This window comes from Chrysochloris asiatica, unplaced genomic scaffold (assembly GCF_000296735.1).
Source record: "Chrysochloris asiatica unplaced genomic scaffold, ChrAsi1.0 scaffold00387, whole genome shotgun sequence".
NCBI lineage: Eukaryota > Metazoa > Chordata > Mammalia > Afrosoricida > Chrysochloridae > Chrysochloris > Chrysochloris asiatica.
In genome coordinates this window covers 276,073-291,200 of record NW_006408905.1, presented here as the reverse complement: position 1 = coordinate 291,200, position 15,128 = coordinate 276,073, and the positions used below count along the sequence as shown (strand labels likewise).

Below are 15,128 nucleotides of genomic sequence, written 5' to 3'. Positions count from 1 at the left end.
GCAGCTTTAAATATACTAACACATACAGACACAAACAGAAAACTATTTGATAAATTATTTATATACAGATACACATTCTTTACACTGGTCTAGGATCTGTCATCAGTCTGACCACCCTCCCTACCCACAACCCACCCACCCACCCTGCTCCCTCTCACAGGTTTCCCACAGGTTGCTCGAACCACAGTTTGCTACAGCACTTATGAGAACTAAACCAAGTCTCACTCTGTAAACAATATTTATGAAGCAAGTGACTAGTAGTTCACCATTAAGTATGGAAATGCTTCTACGAAAAATGATCAGTGCATCACAGGAAAAACTCCCCAAATTGTTTTTTTTCTGACAGCCTTAACAAATTTCAAGACAATTAATAAAATTGAAATAACCTTGGGGATTAAATTCTTTCTGATAGGTCATTTATAATAAAATTGAAATAACCTTGGGGATTAAATTCTACTTTCTGATAGGTCATTTTTAAAAACCAGAATATACCATTAGTTTTTCTTCAATCTGCATGTGCTATGTGCAGAATCTCATGCTCTGTCTTAGCAACACTCCATTATTTTGCATATAATTTATTTCATATCTTAGAATTATAAAGGATATCCATTTATATCTACTACTGAGAATTTTGCCATTTCTTGAAAATACATCTCAACGCTTAAAAATTGGGCTGTTTGAACACCAAATTAAATTCTAATTTATGCTCACTGTATAGTATCTGCTAGTATACATTCTATGAAGTGTATCATGCACTTAGTAGGGCTTTTAAGTTTGAACAAAATAATGTGCTTTATTCTACTCATGCAAGTGCTTTATTATCAGATCATTAAGACCTCAGAGCAAGGTTACTACAAATTATTTCACTGAACTAGAAATATATCAGCAAGGCAACAGCTGAGAGAAGTAAAATATTGTCAGCACATTTTTTGTGAACATTATTTTCTCGTGCCTTTGAAGACACGTTACAGTAGATCTAATACACCCACATGATTTTTATCACAGTATTTACATGTACATTCTAAAATGTACACATACTAATCTGAATCAATTTAAGATCACTCTTCTGGAATGAGATGCAATAGACTGCATCATAAACTTAAACCATAGACCATAAATCTAAAGTTAGCTACAATTGAACATTTCTAATTAGCATACCATGTCTGTTAACAGAATAATTTCACTCTTTTTTCATGAAATGTACTATGAGAATTAAACCAAGAGTTGAGCAGACTGTGAATTCCCACATTATGAACCATTAAAATCCTTTTTTATGATCTTTCTTCTTTCCAGTAGTGGCAGTGTGTTCTGTCCATGTTTACTTTTGTTAATAAAAGTGTCGGGAAAAAAAAATAAGACTGTAAAATTCATTGTTAGCCCTACACATAGCATGCTATTGTTCAAAGGATGTGGATTCGAGTGTGAGAGAGACACGGACAGACACAGTTTTCAGGCACCACTCAGCAATATGCTTCATAGATAAAGATGGTGCTACACAAGCTGGTACCCAGAGCCTGATATTTGGTCATATTCGATTGTATACTGTCTGGTCCAGTCCACAATAACAGGACGAAAGAGGCCACAACATCGAAATTCAAAGAAGTCTATAATATTTCTTATACATCCATGGCTAAAAAACAGAAAATCCAAAGCAAATAAACACAGTTGGTTAGCACAATGGTTTAACGTATCGATTCATATAATTTTGGTGTCATATATTTTTTTCCTAAAATTAAAAACCCAGGTTACTTACCAGAAACACATCAACTTATACCTTGTTTTAATTATTTTTACTTTAACCTCTATCAAACCTACATATATATTTGTGGTTATATGCCCACTTTCACTCCCATAGCTGTCTACCCATACATCTACCTATAGATTAACACTATTGCAGGACTGTGTATAGAACAGTGTTTATACCTTTTTGTTCTATTCATCTATGTACCAACGCCCTCATGTTTCTCCACAACTCTGCCAACACTGACTTTTTTCCCCTCTTTTGCTAATCTAAAGGGAAAAAGAATTATATTTAAAAGTTATTCAAATGAGCATTTCTTTCATTCCTGTGTCATTTTTTTTTTTCTTTTCTAGATAGATCACTCTTTGGCAAGGAGAATAACTACCTCAAAAAATTAAGAAAAGAAAGAAAAGACCATTTTAAATAACAGAAATAATTTGGTACCAAACCTAGGAATAACAATAACAACAAAAAGAAGAAGATATGTCAAGAATACACTTCTGGAATTTTAGGACTTTAATAACATTTGGGGGAGCATAGTGGTTCTGTAGGATAGGCACTGGATGTTAAACACAAGGTTAGCAGTTTGAGCCCACAAGCTGAACCACAAAAGTAAGATGAGGCTTTCTGCTCCTGCAAAGATTTACAGCCTCGTAAACACTCTATAGGGCCCCTATGTGTTGCAACCGACTCAAAATCACTTAACACACAACAGTAACATTTGGAAAAGTAGTGAATTTTAAGCCTTATGTAATAATTACATCTATGGGAGACTTCTCAAAGCCACCAAACAAACTGTTTTATTATGTTTGTTTTTATTTAACTTAAAAGTTTGCTTGCTCTCTAGAAGTATGCAAGAATTAATAGCACTGCAAAAGCATGATAAGCAAGTTGTTAAGCGCCATTGAGTTAGTTCTGACCCACAGTGACTGCATATACCATTTCCAAAGAGTGCCTTGGGGGTTTGAACTGCTAACCTTGCAGTCTAGCACATTATCCCACAGTACTAAGTTTTAAATATGTCATAAAATTAGGATACTTTGTAAGAATCAAACTGAATGCAAATTATACACACACACACACACACACACACACACACACACACATCTATCCCTGGTGTGGCGCTGCATGCTAATGCATCAGACTGCAAAGTGATTTGAACTGCAAGGTCAGTGGTTCAAGCTCACCAGCTTCTCCTTGGAAACCCTATACAGGGTTGCTATGGGTTGGAATCAACTTGACGGCACTTAACAGCAACACTTAAGTGCCGTCAAGTCGCTTCCGACTCATAGAAACCCCGTATAGGCTTTCTAAGGAGCAGCTGGTGGATTTGAACTGACTTTGTGGTTCACAATATAATGCTGATCCTACAATGCCTATATGTAGAGAGAGACTCCTATGTATAGAGACTCCAGGTGTGGCACTGTAGAATACACATTGGTCCGTTTGAACCAAAAGGCTGGTAGTTCAAACTCACCAGTGGATCTTTGGAAACCTTATACAGGGTCGTTATGAGTTGGAACCAACCTGACAGCACTTAATAACTATATGTATATATATAAGGAGCTCTGGTAGCATAGTGGTTACGAATCGAGCTGCTAACCTTACGGTCAGCAGTTCGAAACTACCAGCTGTTCCACATGAGAAAGATGAGGCTTTCTGTTCCCGTAAAGATTTACAGCCTTGAAAACCCTGTACAGGGTCGCTATGAGTCGGAACCAACCCCACAGCACATAACAACAACAACAACAACAATATATATATATATATATATATACACATACACACACAAAAGGACTTAAAAAATTCATGGAAAATTAGAATACAAAAGATAAATGAACTTTAGCACAAACTTTTTTAAGCTCCTCAAACATATTTGTTTATTTATTATCAATAGACCAGTGGTTCAAGCTCATCAGCTGCTCATTGGAAACCCAATACAGGGTCGCTATGGGTCAGAACCGATTCAACGGCACTTAACAATAACAACCTGATCTGACCAATGATACCTCTGGAAGAAGTCTTAGAATTAAGCAGGATTTATAAGCTACTTTAAATATTGCTAAGTAAAAGAAATATTGCCCGTTTCATAGTGTATTGCCATAACTACAAAAAATACTTTCTTTGATGGATTCACTAGATATTTACTGAGTTCAGTTATTAAGAAAATTTGTATGGCAAGGGAAAATAAAAAACAAGTACGTACTTGAATGGGCTTTCAATAGATGTTGTTGTGACTTTAAAGTGCTTGTATCTTCTGGCATTCATTCTTTCATTTGTAGTAATACCTAAACATGATATCTAATAGGTAAAAGAAAGCAAACCATTACTCACTATTAATGGTTAGTATTTAAAAAATTTATTCTTAAGAAGATTGGGAAGGAAAAAAAATGATGAAGTCTATGTTTTTGATTTTCCATCAAGTTAGTTTACATGAGATCATTTTCACTGTGTAATGTGTAGTCAGCTAAATGGGAAACATATTTAAAAGCAAGTTACTTGGCACTGTGCCCATGCAAACTATGAACAGAGACAACTTTACCATAAGCCTTCCTAAGAATGAACTTTTAAAAAACCCTAATTTTAAAAAAAAGCAAATAAATATTGGTATTTGTGAATAATGAATAATAAAATGATACTATTAAAATACAAAATTAATGACATCACCAATCTAAGCTTACCATTTTATTTAACTGGATATATTTGAATCAGGAACAACAGAAATAAAAAGCTATCTGAATATCAAAGTTCTTAATATCAATCAAGATAAAACTATTGGTCTCTATTTGTGCAGAGTAAAAGAGAATCAAAGAAACCAAAGACTTAAACAAGTGAATCCAGAGGACTAATAGCTCACACAAATCACTGCCTCTTCTAACCTAAGACCTAGAACTAGATGGTGCCCGGCTACCACTACAGACCATTAGGACCAGGGACACAAGAGAACGCACAGATAGAATGGAAAAAAATGTAGAACAAAATTTAAATTCCTACAAAAGTTAAGACCTACTAGACCAATGGGAGTCCTGGTGTGGCGCTGTGGGTTAACACGCCAGACTGCAAAGCCGTTTGAACTGCAAAGCCGTTTGAACTGCGAAGTCGGCAGTTCAAGCTCACCAGTTGCTCCTTGGAAATCTATGGGTCACTATGGGTTGGAACCGACTTGACACTATGGGTCGGAACTGACTCGACGGCATTTAACAACAACAACTAGCCTAAAAGCAATCACTTTGCACTTAAACTATTCTTGGAGATCACCTTTCAGCCAAATAATAGATTAGCTTATTAAAAAAAAAAAACCTAACAGTATCATTCATGAGTAATGTGATGCCTTACACAATTAGCTATGAGACCAAATGGTCAACATATACCTAAAAGCAACAATGAGAAAGCAAGTAGAGGAAGAGAAGTTAGAAAAAATAGAACGGAAATGAGAATGTTGACATATTTGTGAAGACTGTAACTAACCCATGTCACAGAATTATCATGTATAAAACTTGTTAAATGAGAATTAAATTTGCTGTATAAACATTTACCTAAAATACAGTAAAAAATGTATTTTTAAGGTTCTTAATATGAGAAAAGGAAGGAGAGGTGAGAGACAGAGAATAAGATAAACCCAAAGATAAAACAAATCCTTGAAAAGCTGGAGTAGTTTAAAAGAGTATATTAACATCTTTTAAGCAAAGAGTGAACTTTTATGAGGCTTCAGTTAGCACACTAAAGAACAGATAATGTACTTGTACGTACCTGGTACATCTGACACATGAGTAATACAGCCACCCACATGAAATGAAAAACACTGTTTAGAAACATCCAAAACATCCAAGGTGAGCAAGTGGCAATTTGAGTAATATATGTCCAAAATCCATCCTTGGTGTAAGTGGTCTCACAGTGGAGTCCCCAGTCTAAATCAGAACAGAAGTACTAACATATACTCAATCATTCAAGCACCTAGTGTATAAATGCGTACTAGGCACCACTTAAAAAATATATCAAAGAGTTTTGATTTACTTTGTAATTTTCAATTATGATATAAAAATACATCAAAGACAGAAAAGGAAAAGCAGTAACTAATCTTAAAATGTTTACTGTGTTTTAACAATAAAAAGTTAAAGAGTTTATATTTCATTGGTAATGCACATGTACAAAACTTAAGAGAACATTTTCTTTATGTAAAAATAAAATGACATACAAGGGGATTCAAAAAGTTTGTAGAAAAATGCAATGAAAAGATACGGAATTTCTTCATAAACTTTTTAAAGTCCCCTCATAGTTTATTTTACTTATATATATACTTTTTTGTTTTCGTTTTTACACTCTTCCAACACAAAGACTCCTGTTCTTTGGTAGTTGCTGCCAGAAAAAAAAGTTATTGGCAAACACATATTCTCACAGAGGTGTGCTAAATCAGAAATTAGGTCACAATCTTTAACTCGATCTATTAATATTAATTTCTGTTAGTCAATGTGAAGCATCCAGCATCCGCTATATACATTGTGAGTAGATTATCCTAAAGGACAATGAAGCCAAAACAAGCTATATCCAAGGATGACCAATCCAGCCTCTTCCATCAAGATATTCTCTCTAAAAACTAACACGTTTTCATAAGAACAAGTGGAAAAAGTATAATACCAAACCTATCTTTGAAATGCCCAAGTCTACAGTAATTTCTTCTGCTTCAATGAAAAACACATGGACAAATTCCTTAACAGTGATCAGAAGACAATGTAATCCTTCTTCAATCTCTGCTCTTTGTACCACAGGGTAAGAAAGTAACAGGTTGTAATGTCTACTTCTAAAGTACATGAAATGTCAGAAGAGAATGCTAGCATCATTAACCAAGGAAATTTTATTGCAATCTCACATTTGCACTTAAAATGTGAAGTAACTCTTATATTCTGTGCCATTAAAAAAGACTTATTCTCAATATCTGTGAGGATAGAAGTATTCTGAAAGCAGCCTTCCCACCCCCACCGCCCGCAAACCAGGTTTTATTTTTAAACCAGGATCTAATACAATGTTTAAGTGCCACCAAGCTCTGAAGCACAGTAACTCATAAGTTCATTTAAAAGGTTTCTAAACTGTGTTCTCAATACAATAAAAACATAATTTCTCTAAGGTATGAAACTTATGTGGTTGAATGAATGAAAACTTATTCTTAAAAGTGCAATGTATAATATCTATTAGTATTCTTAATTGGAAATCGTTGTTTTTAGTTGTCATCAAGTTGGGCCTGACTCTTAGCGACCCTATGCACAACACTGCAATCATAATATCTTACTTTTCAAATTAGTTCAAGTTGTGTGAATACTTGACTCATTTCCTAACTGGTAAAAGAAAAAGGAGCTAGCACAATCACATAATATACACACTAGTAGAGAAAAGCAAGCATATGATGTGAAAAATGTTGGTGTATTTTACCCAGAAGCTTTTCAAAGCCTATTAAACCAACACATTTTCAGTGCACACATATTAAAAAAAGGGGAGGATAGCCAATAATTCTGTTTGCTTATACCGTATGTTGGACACAATTTGATAATATGAAAATAGTTCTATAGTATTATTCTCCTTAGTGCTTTAGTGTAGCAAGGTGACCAAAACTATAATTTTTAGTTAAAAAACTTTTGTCACTATTATAATTTGCTAACATGGTAAGTATAATCAGATTATGCAAACATTTATGTTTTAAAAAGGCAAAAAACTAATTGTACTCACAAGAAATACAACCATAAATCATCCAGCAGATCATAAAAAGCAAGAAGAATAGGTAGCCCATAAAGTATCTATGGTTGCCTGCACCTAAAGAACAACACAGAGCAATTTTGTTCAGCTAAGAAAAAACAACTGGTAATACACCTGTTGGGGGTATGCCATGAAAGGTTGAAAGGTGTGGTGTAACTTAGATAACAAACACATATATTAATTATTTTATAGCATGGTTCTCAAGAAAATAAAAGCTTCAGTAAAATCTTAAAATAATGCTTATAAATATACATAAAGATGTGATGACTGCAAAGACGTTCATTCTGAACCAAATCACAATTCTAAAGCTTTAATCTGATTCTTTGGTCACAGGCTCAAAATGACCCTGTTTTACATTAACTTTTTTATAAATTTTATAATCCAATTTTTCAAAGGCTTCTTCCCAGCAAGGTCACACAATCCCTATAATGTTCCACTCCTGTCATAAAACCCCCAGGGTCATCTCTCAGCCCACCTAGTCTATCTAGTCAGATTATACTACTCTTGAACACTGAGGTACGGAAAACTCCTCTCTTTCATTCTTCTCTATTTCTGTACATAGCATACTTTCAAAAAAATGTTTGGCTTATTTCCTTTGTTGTTGTTGTTAAGTGCTGTCGAGTCGGTTTTGACCCATAGCAACCCTGTTCAAGGTTTCCGAGGAGTGGCTGGTAAGCTTGAATTGCCGATCTTGTGGTTCACACCGACACTGCAGTCCAGTACATTAACCTACACTGCCACACCATTAGTCTAATTAAAATATAATAATCTTTCTTCTTACTGACTTCCCTGTGAACTAGTGGACAGAGTATGAAAAACTGTTCTTGTTGTTAAGTGTAGTCGAGTTGGTTCCAACTCATAGTGACCCTATAAAGGGTTTCCAAGGAATAGCCAGTGGGTTAGAACTGCTGACTTTCTGGTTCACAGTCTAGTGCTGATCCTACAGTGCCATAACAGGAGTCCTAGGCACCAAAAAACCAATGTTGTTGTTGTTGTTGTTGTTAAGTACTGTCGAGTCAGTTCCGACCCATAGTGACCCTGTATAGGGTTTCCGAGAAGCAGCTGGTGAGCTTGAACTGACAACTTTGAAGTTCAAATGGCTTTGCAGTCTGACACATTAACCCACAGCACCACACCAGGACTCTGATAGAGGACATCAATTCTTTACAGACATTTGATTTTATGACTCCCCTCCCCCCTTTTAATAGAGATGCTTATTGGTCAACTAGAAAATAAATGAGGGTGAAGGGGACATGGGGTGCAATAAAGCTCAGGAATGAATTTTCTAGTATCTAATATTGTACTTCATTAGTTAACTAAAATACCTTACGTACTTTAAATGAACAATGTATTTAGAAATCACATAACTTACCTACACAGTTACCCACCCATGGGCAATGATGATCAAACTTTGCTATGCAGCGGTTGCACACACCACAATGTTTGGATCTCACTGGTTTCCGTATCTGTTAACAGGCATGTAAAAGGACTATGAAAGGCATAACCAAGAGAGAAAAGCTGAACGTTTATTTTCTCAAAATACAATCATACAAAAAAATCCTACATATTTTTGAAAAGCATTTCCAAACAAAAATCAATAATGTTTTCTTTAATGAAATTTTAAATGGCTACACAAAGACTAAGAGAATAAGGTTACTCCAGTATACAAACTCATAAGACTGGAATACAATTATCAATTCACAAAAATAATTAAAATATTAAAGACCAACGTGCTACTGCTGTGAATATTTATTTCATAATATTCCTCTCCAGGCTTTGAAATGAAGATTGTTGTTGTTGTTGAGTGCCATCAAGTCAGTTCCAACTCACAGCAACCCTGTATATGGTTTCCGAGGAGCAGCTGGTGAGTTTGAACCTCCAACAACCTTGTAGCTCAAGCCGACCTTGTGGTCCAGTGCTTTATCCCACAGCACCACATGAGTACTCCGTATAAATGAACTATGATTAACAGTCATGGAACTGGTTATTTACTAATAAAATAAAATTACTGCTTAGTGAAAGGGAGGTCAGTCATAATAGCTTTGAATTATTAAAATAAATCTGTTCTCCAAATTAACAAATATAGCTTAACATGAACATATCTATTTTTTTTAAGTGTTCCCGAAAACTCATAGTAAGGTACAGCATATTTCCTTAGCTAAAATGTGGAACAAAATGCTTATTAGGAAGTTTAAATTTTTGTATTTATGATGTTTTACTAAATAAGTGTTTTGAAATAGTTTTTACTCTACATTAAGTCAGCAAAGTGAAGAGAAGAACTTTTATCTTCATTGGTCTGGTAGTCTCAATGCTGGATATATGACAAGTTATTAACACAGTTAGGTCAGAAACAATGCTTATAATATCCTTCACCGGTGTTTTGATAAAGGCATTGCCATTTCCTTACTAATTTGTACTATATTTTGAGATACCAAGGAAAGGCATCAGAGTACTGTGCAACTGTTGTTGTTTTAAGTGTGCCAAGTCAGTTCTGATTCATAGAAACCCTGTAATACGACTTCTAAGAAGCAGCTGGTAGGTCTGAACTGCTGACCTTGTGGTTAACAGTCCACTGCTTTATCCTACAGTGCCACACCAGAACTCTGTTCTTACACCTAATAAAACGATCTGTACATCAAAGAAAAGGGTTATTCTTAGCCATAGATCTGAGACTAAATCTTTTTAAGAGAAATCAGTACAAAAATAAATACTTCTATCCATATCTGCAATCCTCAGCTACATTTCTCTTTTAGGTACTACTACTTAATAAAATTTGAACTAGAAGACTGACTATTTAAGGAGTGACTTAGATGCAGGGCTCCTGAACTTAACAGTCTCTTCTTGGTTCACTTACAGAGTAAATTCACTTGTAGGAAACTCTAACACACATATGTGTTCTTAGGGTCTGAAACATTCCCATATAATGATAAACAGCTTAGCAAATTTGAACAATTTTAGAATAGGATATGCTCTTTACAGCACAGTAATGTCTATGACTTACAATAACTGTAAAATATAGTAACCTATATATATGGAGTCCTGGTGTGGCACTGTGGGCTAATGTGTCAGAATGAAAAGCCATTTAAACTGAAAGGTTGGTGGTTCGAGCTGACCAACTGCTCCTTGGAAACCCTATATAGGGTTGCTATGGGTCAGAATCTACTCGAAGGCACTTAACAACATATATATAAGAAAGTGTTTATACTATTAATGACAAAAATAGTCTCATTATTTCCACTGGGTTCATTTATTTATTTAACAATGAATCTACTATCTCTATTGAGCAACTATATTACATAGTCTGTTTGCCATATGACAAGTATTTCATCATTGAATATTTGGTAGAGACTAGATGGAACAGAATATTTCCACAGAAACAGGAAAGAAAAGAATGCCAGTTAAGTGAATTATCACTCTTTGTAAACCAAACCCATTGCTATCCCATTGATTCTGACTTATAGTGATCCTGCATAGAGTTCTTAAGGCTGCAAATCTTTATGGGAACGGCAAGCCTCATCTTTCTCTCTAGGAGCAGCTGGTGGATGTGAACTGCCAACCTTGTGGTTAGCAGTCCAGTGCTTATCCTATAGCACCACCAGAGCTCCCTGAAAAATACAAAAGACTAATGTTATTATCAAAAGTAACATAATATATATTTTTGAATATTCAAAACCATACCTGTTTAATCAAAGCATATTAAATAACTTATAGAATGTGTATGATGGGGCTTTGAAAAGTTTGTTGAAAAACAGAATTAAAAGATCATGGAATTTTTCCATGAACATTTTGAAATGCCCTCATAAAATTAGAACTAAGTTTCAAACTTTATTCTATAACCTTAATATAAATAAACGATTTAATTATTAATCTAATGTTGAAATTAGTGAAGTTGAAATGTATAACTTAAAGGTATAAATGCGTATTTAGCTTTAGAAATGATTTTGGATATTTCAATTTTCATGTAAATAAATGCTGTGATAGTCTATAGAATTTATATATATTCATTATAAAAATCAGAAAATTAGAACTTGAAACAGCATTTATTATTCTATAGAAAACTGATAATGAGAAATAAGATACAATGTCAAAATCACTATACCTGACTCCATAAATATTTATTCTATTGCATACGTATCTTTATCGATAACCTGGTTAAAACTGATGACTGTAAGTATCACTGATAGAATTGTGTTCAAAGTTGCATAAACACTCTAATACAGGCAGGTATTATTCAAATTGAACCACTTTGGAGGACATGTTGTCATAACAGCTATCTAATATATTTTCCTACTAAGATCTTTAAAATATAAAGATACATCTTCTTAAAATGTAGCTAGGAAAATAATGTATTTGGAAATTAGTATTAATTTATTGAGTTACATATTAAAAGAGTAAAAGAGAATGAAAATTAGTGTACATGACTGGTGCCTCTGAATCAGAAGTGTGGCCATGTTTTACCACTAAGGGAGTAAGTCCATCAGAAAGGATTCACATTTTAACTATCTTTGTTCAAGTCCCACCATTTAAAAAGTTTTTTTTGTTTTTTGTTTTTGTGAAACTGTGTTCACTATAGGATAAGCACTGTACTGCTAAGCAGATATACTATTAACTGAAAGATCAGCAGTTTCAACCCACTTCAGAAATCCTATACAGGGCCTCTGAGTTGGAACTGGTTTAAAGGTACTTAAAAATATCAAGAATTTTGTGTCTTTGTCCCCCATACCTCCTATGCTATACCAGTGCCAGGGGAAAGAGGAGGGAGGGAAGAATAAAGATGAAAATACTACCAAACAGGTACTGCAGAAAATACTGAGGTCCAGACTTCCTGTCTCTGCAAGTTCAACTATTGTCTGTGAATTAGAAAATAACAATATTTTACTTAAAAATTAACCTTTTTCATCTGACAATGCTCATCAACTACTGTTACCAATATGAATCAAAAAGCATGATGTTCATCCTTACCAATATTTTCTGCTCAAAATAAACAAAATTCATTATTTGTTTACCTTCTATTTTATTACAATACAGGAATTGTATTTCTTGAGTATATGAAAAGCAATTTGGATTTCAATTTGCTTTTCACAGATCCAAAAAATACATATATTTAAATCGTATTTCTTCCATATGTGAAAAACCTCAAATTTAGCTATAGGGACACTCCACTGAGAATGAAACTAAGCTGATGGTGATGACATGAAAATAAATCTAAATCCAATTAAGAATGTAATCCTCAGACTGGATTATGACTAAGGAAACCTCACAAATCAATTAGCAGTAATGACTGAAGAATATTGTAATTTAAGAGTTGCAATCTCTGTGCAGGGATTAGTTTGCAAGAATGTGCTAATGACTTATTCCACTGTGGACAGGAATCATTTATCAGGATTAGTTTGGTCTTCAGAGGCTGAATATAACATTTATCAAGACAATCTAACTCTAGTTCAATTCTCTACTCAAATGACATCTTTAGATTATGAATTTTATTTCCTAAGTATCTATATGGGTTGTACCAAAGGGATGTCCAGAATCATCTATAAAAATGTTTTAAGTCACTGGAATGATAAATCTGCACTATCAACCTATTCATTGGTCTTCCAAGTTTCTATAGTCATTCAACAAGCATTTACTGAATACATATTATTTGTTGAAGGTTACAAAAATGGTTGTTCCTCAAAGCAATCACAGTAGACTAGGATGGGAGAGAAGCATGAAAGTATAAAATGTCACAGAAGTTTAAGGACAGACATCACAAGAGCACTAAGGGTAAGCTTAAATAAGAAATAGATATTCTCAGGTTAGTTTGAAATTTCTTTATGTTCCAAAAGATAATTTCTTCCTTTGTACTCGAATTTCTGCTTGTTAGTCAATTAAACACAGATTGTAAATCTGACAGTTAAACACAGACTGCATTCTTGCTACCTTTTTCTTTTGCTCTTCTGTAGCTTTAATAATTCCTGGATCTGATTTCCAAGATTTTCCAAAATTGTAGAAAAGGGCAACACTATTGGCAAGGAATGGAAGATGGATAAATAAAAAGTTGAGATGTACGTACAGTTAAGGAATTTAAAGAAGCAATAATAAGTGAATTACTATTATACCACAAAAGCTAACACCTACCAATAAAAATTCAAGCTGTTTTTTCCCCCATAAAAATAAGTAAAATTTCTATTATGTTCATAACAAAATATGTGACTTCTTCATAAACTATAAATCATGTAGGCTTATTTAATATTTTTTAAAAGTCAGTAAGTACATCAAAAATTCAGGAAATACATTATTTTTTTAAAATGATCAATTTTAACAAAAATAGATTTCTCATGTTTAATGTCATTAACATACTGACTTACGTACATTAATATATAAACGGAGTCCTGGTGTGGCACTATAGGATACACACACAATAGATTGCTAACTGCAAGGTCAATGGTTCAAACCCACTACCAGCTCTTCAGAAACAAGGTCACTATGACTCATTGGCACTCAACAACATGTATCAAATACCTCAGACTTCATATCGATATTATTTAAAAGATTGCTCTTAACTCCAGTTAATATAAACCAGAAAAATTTGCTTTCCCCCGACTCAATTAAATTTAAAACTTACATTATTGTTGTGTGCCGTCAGGTCAGTTCCAGCTCATAGCAATCCTGTATAGGGTTTCTGAGGAGCAGCTGGTGAGTTTGAACCACTGACCTTGCAGTTCAAAAAGACCTTGAGGTCGAGTGCTTATCCTAGGGTGCCACACCAGGACTCCTAAAACTTACATATGTACTCATATCAACTTATCCAGAGGTCTGAAAGAATGGTTTTCAAAAGTGAAAAATGCTTAGTTATCACTTGGGGAGTGGTAAGAATAGATGGTGAGAATTCAGTGATTATTTAAAATTTTGCCTTTTTGAATATACGCAAGTTGATCTTAATTTTAGAAAGGATAGTCAATGTTCATAATTTTCTATTTAATGAAAATATGTAAGAAAGACACTATACTTGAAAAAAAGACCAGCATGAAAATCAAAGTCAAAAATGGGTACAAGAACAAGTAAGTAATTTGTCGTGGAGCCATCAAGGCAGTAATCAATGCCCTTCAAGACAAACCCCGCTCTAAGACTGAAACTCAAAGGGAACACACGAGCAGGTATGTAAGCTTGCTGGTGACCACGTCGGTCTACTGCTGAATGGAAGAGGGGGAAAATCTGCAATGAAGTTATGTGCTGAGTTTGACTACGTTCTATAGACCTGGAGATGAGAGAGAGAGAAGATGAATGGCTGGTTGGTGCAAATATTGGTCAGACCTGAGGACTCCATGGACAAGGACATAGTCATCAAGGGCTAGAGCTGAGAGTGAAGCATCCAGGTAATATGAACTGAGGGGAGACGCACAAGAATGCCCAAACTTGCAGATAGTACCCATTTGACCTAGGTTTGATGGCTTGATGATCAGAACTGGACTAGAGGAAGATAAAAAAATTTGATAAAGGAAACAAGTGTAAATTGCTACAATTTGATGAACTTGACCTAAACTTAAAGATGTTGTTGTTGTTGTTGTCAGGTGCCATTGAGTAGGAACCGACTCATAGCGACTCCATGCACAGCAGAACGAAACAATGTCCGATCCTGGACCAACCTCACTACCGCTGCCAC

The 15,128-nt window shown here is 34.5% G+C and overlaps 1 protein-coding gene across 1 annotated transcript in view; it reads right to left on the bottom strand.

Moving 5' to 3' along the window:
* Positions 1-448: 448 nt before the first annotated feature.
* The window catches only part of ZDHHC17 (zinc finger, DHHC-type containing 17), a 170,483-nt gene continuing 155,803 nt past the window's right edge, over positions 449-15,128 (bottom strand). The window contains exons 11-17 of the mRNA XM_006876515.1: positions 13,406-13,530; positions 12,274-12,336; positions 8,859-8,952; positions 7,460-7,543; positions 5,492-5,649; positions 3,948-4,042; positions 449-1,630 (exon numbers count right to left, since the gene is read on the bottom strand). Coding sequence (XP_006876577.1) covers positions 1,492-1,630; positions 3,948-4,042; positions 5,492-5,649; positions 7,460-7,543; positions 8,859-8,952; positions 12,274-12,336; positions 13,406-13,530 — 758 coding nt within the window. The 3' untranslated portion in view covers positions 449-1,491. The remainder of the gene's footprint in view (positions 1,631-3,947; positions 4,043-5,491; positions 5,650-7,459; positions 7,544-8,858; positions 8,953-12,273; positions 12,337-13,405; positions 13,531-15,128) is intronic.